Genomic DNA, 11,401 nt, shown 5'->3' on the forward strand with positions numbered 1-11,401 from the left:
TGATGGATGTTCAGCAAAAAAGCTGCAGGTAACCATACAGGTCTCGACAGGTGATACTGTGCCCCTGTCCTGGCCTCAAAATGTTGTCTTAGTTTCCATGGCGACAGAGAGGATATTTCTGAGCTGGTGTCAGTGTAGATGTAGTTTTCTGAGCTATCATGGCACAGAGATTGTATTTCTGAGCTATCATGGCACAGAGATGGTATTTCTGAGCTGGTGTCAGTGCAGATGTAGTTTATCTGAGCTGCATGGCACGGAGATGGTATTTCTGAGCTGGTGTCAGTGCAGATGTAGTTTATCTGAGCTGCATCGCACGGAGATGGTATTTCTGAGCTGGTGTCAGTGCAGATGTAGTTTATCTGAGCTGCATGGCACGGAGATGGTATTTCTGAGCTGGTGTCAGTGCAGATGTAGTTTATCTGAGCTGCATGGCACGGAGATGGTATTTCTGAGCTGGTGTCAGTGCAGATGTAGGTTTCTGACCCCAGAACCATAGTTACAGGCATTAATATACTGTAATATACTGGGCAGATTACATCAGCCCCCCTTTAGTGGATACGCGCCAGCAGGCACCACTATAGGCAGCATCAAAATCACAGCCAGCCATCCTTAGCAGAAGTTTGTGGATTAGAACCACATTTAGGTGGGCTGATTGTGGTTCACACCTATGCTCAAAACCAGCTTTTTAAGTAAAAACAACTCATGCATAAACAAGGGTCATCTGCCCAAGATGACAACTGCTCTTTGAGCCATAAAAAAACACAGTATCTTATCCTAATTCTCAGACATGGAGGTACCCTGGGCCATGTGCAAAGCCACCGAGCTTTAAGGACAGGGCAACGTCTCGGCAGTAGATCTGAAAAAGCCCCACAACAAACACAGGAAAATCGCACAATGTTCAGAGACAGAGTTTCAATCACTTCTCACTTCTTTAACGTTTAAAGGGGCACATACAATTTATATAAAACCTTACAAGTCCAAAGAAAACCCCTAATTATAGGGCCACATTAAAGCTCCCCAAGTACTTTGTTTCTTTAACACAGTTGCCACTTGGCAAAATAACATTGGCAGAACAATGACATTAATTAGCAGCTTTGATTTCTCAGAATAAATGGCTACTTAATTTACATGACAAAAGAAAACAGCTTGTAGCATGCTCAAATATGAATGACTTGCTGGTTTTATCATCAGTGAAGGAGGTACTGGGATTGCGACCTTGATTTTAAATTAATAATTTTTTTCTAAAGGAGACAAACACTTGTAAAAGTAACAAAACTACAAATCAACACCTTTGCCTGAGAAACTAACCTTCTGAGTACAGATCTTTGAAAATCAGCCCCAATGTCTCTCTAATATTGTGTTTATCTTTGGAAGGGTCAATGCGATCATATTGTCAGGGAAAAATAGGTTTAGGTAATATAAAATTAACTAAACCTATCATTTTACTTACTTTTAAGGATGCGTTTAAAAGTTTCCCATAGCAAAAGCATAGCAAAGTGTAATCACGTTAAAGCATAGGCAAGCACTGTAAAGCCTAGAGAGGTACGGCAAAGCATTTACAAAAAATAAACATTGCAAACCATGGTTAACTATGTGAAATGACTGTGCAAAAGTATTGTTAAAAGGGAAGAGACTCCCACACATTGTTGGAGATGTCCTCAATGTATCCTTCTTTTAATGATTTAAATGTTGGCAATATTTTGATCAGTTACTGTATAGATCAACTGAATACACCCCAAGAAGTTATTTCTTTTTCTCCCCTGGCAGCCCAGTGGACAGTGTCCACCTTTCAGAACATGGTGTGGGGTACACAGCCTCACCTCCACTGCTCTCTTTGATTTCTCTGGATTTGGGCCACTAAGAAACCCTTTTTGGTTCCGCTCCACACTATATTGCTGATTGATTCGTAATCAATTATCTGACCTAAGAAAAAGGCCATGTAAAAGGCATAGGCAGCCAGCACTTACTGTCAATGCCTCACACTACCCAATTATTTTTTTTCTCAAACATTAGCTGAGCAGCTTATCTACAGTTATTAACACAAATCTGCACTGTGAAGATTCCCCTGGGGCAGCTAATTTATATGACAAACCTACATATGTCAATCTGAATCTTAGGCCACTATATGCAAGGCAGTTCCCTTGTGAGCTGGATAAGATTAATCTAATATTTTATCAGCTGTTCTATATACTTGTTAAATGGTCTCGATTATATGATCTTTCTTATATTGCTGATTTATGTTCAACTGCTGTTTCTATTTTCTGCTGTGCTGTTGCTAAGTTACAGTCGTGGATGTTCTGGTATTACATTACATTGTCATTTGATCCCCCAACTTTATTATTTGGATGCCAGTCATTTCCAGCTCCTAAGTTAATGTTATCCTTCCAGTACTACTCTAATTTCGTCTCTGTTTTAATGATGATCAGAGTGTCATCTTAGCGCACACGATTGAACATATAAATAAGAAACACACACTTCATTATATTGCCAAAATATAATTTTCCGCTCTCTTTTTGTAGTCATTTGTTCTACTGCAGTGTCCTGTTTTCTAAATGGGTACGTTTGTCAAAAGGGCGAGGGCATGTTTAGTTGACATTTAACTAACTAGTTATTCTAAAATATATAATAAAATGACATTAAAATACACATTTATCAAATAGGGAAAACACAGATTGCAAGCATTGTAATGACCTCAGTTAGTCTACTGATATATTATTATAGCAGTATTGAATATGCTGTCACAGGTGCAACCCTATGGTCTTGGGGTGGGGGGGTGGGGGTGGGGATTTGCACACAGGTACAGCTTTGAGGACCACTTAACTAAGCAATAGAATTGAAAGCTTCTTCTGTAAGAGTGGTATGTAGTTAAAAATGCAAAACCCCAGCAGTTTCTAAAAATTGTGGTGATAAGTTTTAGATGACTTATCACAGGGTATAGGTCACGTGATTTGTCACAAGGAAAAACAGTAGAGTCAACCAGAGACAGCATGACAGTCAGTAGACTGCGTGCCTCCACTGTAGTAAAGTACGGCTTACTGCAAACTCAGAGTGGTGTTTAACTTTCAACACTCTGGACAGCACCTCGTTCATTGTGCTTGGCTTCCCGTCCAGACTATCTGCTCTCCCTTGCCTGTGGATCACAAAAAGCAACAAACAGCCCAAATGATCTGGAATTACATTCTTCATGAGGCTCTTAGTCAGCCTATTAGCTACAAATGGTCCCGTTTAGACAGCCAATATAGCCAATCACAATACTGCACAGAATATCTTTGAAACATTCACACCAAGCCTTATTTTGCATACTTATCCATTCTTCAGAAACACTTTATTAAAACAGAAAAAGAACAAACCAATACATGGAAAAACTATAATGACTGTACAAATACATTTTCTAGTATTTTTCTACTACGCACAGACTGTGAATTTACCATGGATTTTTGTAAACTGTTATGTCTTCTTTTTTTCCACTAGGTGGTGTTGGTGTATATGCATATGGTTACATTGTGTGTTGCTAGTAAAGGAATTTATTTGGTAACTCAGGATTCTGAATAGAGTAAACGAGATGGTTCTAAATTCTAATAGGATAATGCAAAAATAAAACAAAGAGTCAGTGAAGTAAAACAGAACTAACGAGGCTTGAAGTCCCCAGGGTTACTTGCTTCCTCTATTGGTTATTTTTGTATTTACCACAAACAACCGTTTTCTGCATTACTGTATGTTGTAGTTTTCAGCTTAAAATTTGCCCGTTGAGGGGTTTTCTTCTTCAATCACATCATCAATTTGTGAAAAATAACTCGGTAAAACATGCACGCTTATGGGACAAAGAGGCATCTCAAATGGAAATACTGTAGATTGATAACACAACCTGGTAATGTTTGGACACATTGGTCCAGGAGTCTCATTTTGGACATATTGGTCCAGGAGTCTCATTTTGATCCATGACTGTATAACCCCTCTATATAAATCATAATTTCCTCACATTTTGTCAAATGACAGCTTTTCTTTTTGTATTTTTATTTTTACGCTGACTCAGGCGTTGACACTACTTTTTGTCATAAGCTATTAGTGTTGTTCACTTCCTGTGTTACAATGACTGATGTTTGTAGAATAGGATAAGCCATGCTGCTCTGCATACAGAAATTACAGCAGAGTAGGGTTTTTTTGGTGATACATTTCAGATCCCACCACGACCTTACTATTAAAGTGATTGTAACTAAAACAAATGCTTTTATAAATCTCACCTGTCACGCAGTTGTGTTCACTTTATAGGTCTCAAATGTGCAGTTTAGAAATAAACATGATCTAGCAAACATGTATTTTAAAACACCTGGTACTAAATTATGTAAAAGAAAGTTCCCAGTCTGCTTGACTCCCCTTCCAGGACATCGCTTACACTGATTTTTCCTTGGTCATTTCACCTCAGCAGTGTTTTCAGGGCAGCCCCAATGCTGTGGGGACAATTTCAATCTCTGGGTGATATGACCATGACCTTTTCAATTGTTCTCAGCTCCTAAAAAGTTGCAGATTCCAAGTTACTAATAAATTGTTATAGTTAGCGTGAACCCTGTCAACTTTTTAAAGTGCGGAGAACAATTAAAAAGGTAAAAGTAAGCAAATGATTAGTTTAATTGAGGGTTCAGCAATTGAGAGTTGGAATGAAAACCAGAAGACACTGAGGACAGAGTTTGGGAAGCCCTGGTACTTTGTTATTCAGTATTTGGAAGGTATAGAGGTATACATCTTTAGCTATTATACCTTAAATAGATCTGCTGTGGATAAGGGTTCTGAAGAAGAATCCAAATATGAATGATATGACTATAATTATGATCTAATACAGGTCTCCATTTATGCCATTTGGTTGTTAAGGGGCTATTTCCTCATGGTCCTGTTGTTAGGTTTTTTTAATCCCTTTTTATTACTTGGTAATGGTTCTGCCTTTTCTGTTGCTTAGTTTCTGCTTTCCAAAGTAACTGTTTCCCTACAATCAGTTACTGTTCTATGCTTTGGTTTTTATACAAAATAAATACAATGCAGAGGCCAAGTTAACATGTTGCTTGTTGTTATTTTATTCAGACTTTTTGTAAATGGGAAATGGTTTTGCAAATTGCAATTCTGTTTAAGTCTCATCCCGAGTGGTTGTTATTGCAATTATTGCAATACTTTTATTGAAAGGATATTTGCATTGCTGTGGTGTGTTCAAAGGTATTGACAGAAGTCAATAAAGCCAGAGAGGTCTATGGCATTATTTCAACAATGGAGTTTCATTATTACCAAGGACCATGCCACAGTCATCATTATTGTTATACTGTACAATCTAGCTACAATCATTTTAATAATTATATTGATTTCCATTGTTTGTCTGAAATGATCATTGCCGTCTACTGAAAGAATTTCAGCTTTTTAAGAGCAGTTTAAGCATCCCTGTGAAGTGTTTCATCAGTAAGCAGTGCTTTCAAACAGGTGTTGTTAATTGGTGTCATCTTTTCTGTTATTGAGTAATAACAGAATGACTGACCTCCATAGAAAACAATGGGATAGCAGTGTCCGGTGGCTTTTTGATAAGTCAAGAATGTGTAATGGATTTTCTTCTTAGCGCTGATGAGTTACTAAGACACTTACCTCGACTACAGAGCTTGCAGCTGAATAGTAAGATGCTCATTTTTGAACATAGAGGTTAGGGTTTGTGTCCAGCCCTCTCTATACAATTGAATGGGCTAAAATGCTAAGCCATTACATACCGTACATATTTGAATTGCCCAGCCCCTGTACACAGTCACACAGGAAATCTCTAGACATCTCAATATTAAATCTCTATCCTGCTTCAAGGTCTTCCAGTAACGTAAATCAATAATAATTAATGAGATCCAGGGCACTGACATAAACTGTACCAAATATTCAGTGGACCTCTAATGTATTCTATTCCATTATCTGCACAATCGTACATATTTTACAGGTATCTTTGTCTCACAAAATGCAATTGTGTGAAAGGAATTTTAACTGTATAATTAGAATCACTGACCCCCAGGCACATTACAATACATTTTAAATACCTTGTAAAGAATACCCATTTTTTTGTATGTAAAATCATTGTTATAATTATTGGTGAGGTAGAAATGCAAATGAATCGTTGTACTTTAGTATAGATTATGAGTTTATTCACAAATGAAACCTCCCACAGTACAATTAAGAAGGAGTGTAAGGCCATAATGCAATGTTTATGCCAGCAATATCTGTATTTAGTGAGAACTGTGTTTTATACAAATGTAATTAAACTTAACATGCAGTAGGTTATAATAGATAGGGTAATACAACCTTTAATGAAACATCCACAGGGTAGATTTGCATAAAAATTGTCTATTGGTTTATAATTTCCTTGTTGATCATATCCTATATTGGCCCACTTGTACAACTGTGTTAATTTTAAGGTAATTTTCCTACTTTACATCCATTTTTAATGTGGGCACCTTCTTAAAACAATGTAATATTTTAATATTTATCAGAATATTAAAAACTGGAGTTGTTTAGTTGATAGTTGGTCATTCCATATTTTATATTTTTGTAAACAAGATTCAGTTTTGCTTTACATACCACTTTACAGTAACTGCTATATATTGTCTTTAGCAATCTTAATAAACTGATCAAAGAAAATCACAGCAGCTTCATAGAAGTACAGCTAGTTACATTATTTAAAAAAAAAAAAAAAAAAACTCAAACGTAAAACACACTTTTTTTTTCAAGCACAAAAGACTACTGCATTGGGTTCTAGTTTAAAGGAAACTTAACACAGGAGCTGCTGATTACAGAGCTTACTTGGAGTAAATAGATTGCTCCCCCAACGCTGCACTGGGTTCACCAGAGTTCTGCCTGCAGCGTTCACTACCTAAGCAACAGCACATTACTGGAGTAATCCTCTAAGGGATATGGATCTCATTGCAAGAGGGGGGTGGTTGCTGATGCAAGGGTTCAGGGTTATCTATGGAATGACCCCATCAGGGCTAAATTCCCATGAGTCTGCGTAGCTGTTTAAAATCGATATTGGAATTTTGTGCTTTTTGCCAGGGTTAGACTCCTACAGAAACTAGTGAGTGGACTCTATAGGGTCAACCAATGTGAAGCACCTGTGCACGTTTTCCTGCGCACAAGGGAAAGTGGAGATTGGAATTAAATTTTAGGCTACCAATAATCAGTACAATAATTTGAATTAATAGTAGAATATGCTGTCAATAATCAGTACAATAATTTGAATTAATAATAGAATATGCTGTCACTGTTGGGTAGATTTTTTATGGAAGGTTCTCAGCCCAGAATAAAGATACAAAAGAAATAAAGATATTTCGTCCACAAAATAGAACTGGTGGACATCTCTCAAAATGGCACACTTATACTTTGACAGGGCAGTCAGGCACAATACAATAGCAAAGGAACTCAATTATTTCAAATAAGACCTCAAAATGACCACAATATAGCCAACACACGAATAGCAGACATCCAATCGAAGAAATATTATTGCTGCATGCTGAGCCAGTTAGAATCTTCTCCAAAATATTCAATATACTAATATCTAATAACAAAATATTGAAAACACAAAATAAAACATGATTAATATGTGTAAAGAGGATCAGAGCAGGACGGTTGGAAACATGTTAATACTATTAGAATGTCTTCATGTAAAAAGAATTTGATTTTAACTGATCAAAAATATCGATGCAATGTTTTAATCATCCATTTTAAACTGGCTTAAAACGTAAAAAAGCAAAACGTGTACAAAGGTTCCAAACAAACAAATCAAGCTGCACATTACAATATATAATGCCTTTCTAAGCATAATACAAGACCACAAATTAAATAAATCCACATCACAAATGTTATGTGAATGGCAGCCACTTTCTCACATCTTGCTTCTCGACAACAAGATTCAACTCCTTTTCATCTACCGCAGACTGAACAGCACCGTTTAGCCTTTCTAATGGAACCGGATTACACTTCTGCATAGCCTGCATCTTAAAAGTACACTTCACAAAAATAAATTAAAAAAAAACACACCCTAAAAGTAGGCTATACACAAATATATAACTAAAAATAACTTATTATCTAACCACCAAAAAACAAAAACAAACAAATTGGAGCATACAAAATACATATTGCGAACTATACCTATACAACGCACAATAAAGCACATAGCTATCGTATTACGTTGTATGCAATATATATATATATATATATATATATATATATATATATATATATATATATATATATATATATATTATATATATTTCTTCCTTTTTTGTCTGTACTTTTTAGCCTGTGAAAAATCGGACAAAACAAAAGGTCACAAATAAAAAGCAACACAACAAAATGTATGCAATACAGTAAAGAACAGGAGGCTATTAATATAGCCTTTTAAAACATGTGTGTAGTGTATTTGTAAACAGTGATATGATATTAAACAGCTTTCGCTTTGTATTAAGCGCTTTCATAATTATTTCCAGCAGGATCGATGAGGGAGGCAGCGCCTGTTACCACCTGGAAGTTGGTTACTTATTCCCGGTTTCTTATTCTCGGTGTAGTTGACAAAGTAGCCTGTCCTTTTTATGTGTGTTTTAACTCACTTACACATCTTGCTCAATTAATATATTGCTACTATTTAAAAGATAATTGATCTTTCTTTCAAAGAAAAAAAAAAAAAAACAACGAAAATAATAATAAAAAATCTATATCATCAGCATAGCGGTACCCCAAATATTACCCGCTTGTTTTGCCCCATGTACCCCCTTAGACGCCTTGGTTAATAAATATAGAGGTATCCCTAGATAGGTTATCACCGCCTCTTTACAAAAATACTAATGATTTTAGTAAGCAAGCTGTACCAATTATATTATAACCAATACAGAACGCATGGGGGCGCGTTTTATGATGCCCCATTTACCCCCCTTAGACGCCTTGCTCACTAAATGTCGAGGTATCCCTAGATAGGGTATCGTCCCCACGTTGCAAAAACACTAGTGAGGAAGCCGTATCCCACGACAGCAGCACCCCAAAGTGTAGTTCTTTATAAACAAGCGCGGAAACTGTTACTGAAATAGTCTCTATAAATGATGTCTTATTGCATGGTTTTTGTATCAAAATCAATTTTGGGCCTGGATAAATACATATGGGTGAGGTAGAGGGGTTCTCTCTGTGTGAAAATCAGCTTTGAAGTAAGTGGTCCAAAACGATTTAAACCCTGAAATACCCCCGTTACATATTCCATTTGCATTAATTTGATAACATGCCAACTTGGATTCCTATGCATTTTATTTATTTATCTATTTATTTATTTAAAGAAGCGATTTAAATAAATAGTAGCAATATATTAATTGAGTAAGAAGTGTGAGTTAAAACACATAGAAAAATGACACGCTGCTTTGTCAACTATAACGTGAATAAGAAGCTAGGAATAATTAACCAGCTTCGATGTGGTGATTTTGTTCTGGTGCTAGAAACAATTTCCCCTATACCAGCATTAGATGGTATGTTCCTGAGGAATTTATATTCAGTGTAGAATGCATCTACTAAGTAAAGTTACGGGGACCAAGAGGAAGGAGTGTCTGATAAGTGTGTGTGGCTAGACATTGGTCTGTGTGAACCGTCAGAAACGCTAAAGGGGAATGCTTGACAAGACCGCTTCATACGTCTTGTTTTTTCGTGATGTTGTAAGACTGGAATTCTACACTGTGCGCTACAGTGTATAGAGAAAGTTATCAGCCAGCAGTTGCGCGTCTCATGGATATGTAAGATCTGAGTATATCATAAATCTGGGTGTTGGTCTCATGCAAGAGTTACAGCAGTAACTGCCAAAACAGTATGATGCAATTGAACTATTGATGTAAAATTGTGCAACGGTATTTTAATAGTGCTTTGTGATTGTTTTTATTGCGTATCGACGTGTCACAGGGAACACACTCAGTTAGTGTAACTGCTCTGCTTTTTTAAAAATTGATATTGTGCTGTAAACTATTGAAACTTTACCATTTTAAAGATGAACGGGACATTTTTGAACCACTCAATCTGGGCACAAGGGATCTTCACCAACAAAAGCCGGGACCTAGCAGATTCCATAGTGGGGTGCTGCAATGGCAGCACCCCGGTCACCACAAGCGACGGAGGTTCCCTGGTCCTTGTGCCGGACGAACGGAATCTTTTCATCACCAGAGTGGTGCAGATAGCGGTGCTGTGTGTTCTATCATTAACTGTCTTTTTTGGCATTTTCTTCCTGGGCTGCAACCTGATGATCAAGTCGGAAAGCATGATCAACTTTCTAGTTAAGGACAGGAGACCTTCGAAAGATGTGGAGGCTGTCATCATTGGCCTCTACTAGCAGTGTGCGGAGCTAGACTCCTGACTCAGTATAAGGACCAGATCCAGAAACTGGAATAAATGAATATATGCAACGTCAGGTGTACTTTATCCTGAAGCTGAAGTCAGAAAAAGAAGAACTTACTGGAAGAATTGTCATAATTATGCGGTCTGGCGATCCATGTATGTTTTATTTATAAGAAATAACTATAAAAATGAATGGCTTCTGTTTTACTTTCAATGTTTAATATGTATATGTGTTTGTTTTTTTTTTGTTTATAAACCGCTTTCTCTTTCCTCGAGGTGAATATTAACCCATCACGGGTCTGCTGAAATGTTTACATTTTTTATTATTAATATTATTTAAAGGTTAAGCATGCAGAATTATGTTTTTGTGCATGGAAATTGCTACCAAAAACCTAAGTACAGTATGTCAAGTATAAAGCATTTTGAAGAGAATGTAATCCAAACCCGAGTCTAACGACTTTTGCACTTTTATAAAGATGTTCAGTGAATGAGACATCTAAATAGTGAAGCATGTTTAGCCATTCCACCGAAATGGATGTTGTGCATTGAATTTCTTACCTAAGATTTACACTTTGTACTCAATGAGAATTTCAGTTTAAGAAAGCATGCTCAGTGCCTGTTATATTGTTAGTAATGAATCTGAACACTTGTCTTTTGCACTTTTATGAAAATGAAAATGCAGCATGTTTTTTTGTACAAAACTTGAATGACTTGTAAAAAAACCAAATGTTGCGGTTTTTATCAGTAAAGATGTTAATGTTTTCATTGATTTGTCATTATTTATTCGAGTATAAAGGAAGAAAATAGCATTGAACCTATGAGCACCCACTGTGTAAGGCTTATTACAGAATTATACACACACACACACACACACACACACACACACACATATATATATATATATATATAAATTGTATAGTATACTTAGCACATTTTTACAAAAAGCACATTTTTTTTAACAGTAAACATATACATAATGTTTAGGATATTAGGATATTAAAAAAAAAAGCACCACAGATGTCTTAACACAATAGGC

General features: G+C 36.4%; 1 protein-coding gene across 1 annotated transcript; it reads left to right on the forward strand.

The window, feature by feature from the left end:
• The first annotated feature begins 9,574 nt into the window (after positions 1–9,574).
• On the forward strand, positions 9,575–11,130 carry LOC121301978 (reprimo-like protein). The gene has a single exon (XM_041231728.1). The coding sequence runs from the start codon at positions 10,022–10,024 to the stop codon at positions 10,358–10,360; it is 339 nt and encodes a 112-aa protein (XP_041087662.1). The 5' UTR covers positions 9,575–10,021; the 3' UTR covers positions 10,361–11,130.
• The last annotated feature ends 271 nt before the right edge of the window (positions 11,131–11,401 follow it).

This window comes from Polyodon spathula, chromosome 28 (genome assembly GCF_017654505.1).
Source record: "Polyodon spathula isolate WHYD16114869_AA chromosome 28, ASM1765450v1, whole genome shotgun sequence".
Taxonomy (NCBI): domain Eukaryota; kingdom Metazoa; phylum Chordata; class Actinopteri; order Acipenseriformes; family Polyodontidae; genus Polyodon; species Polyodon spathula.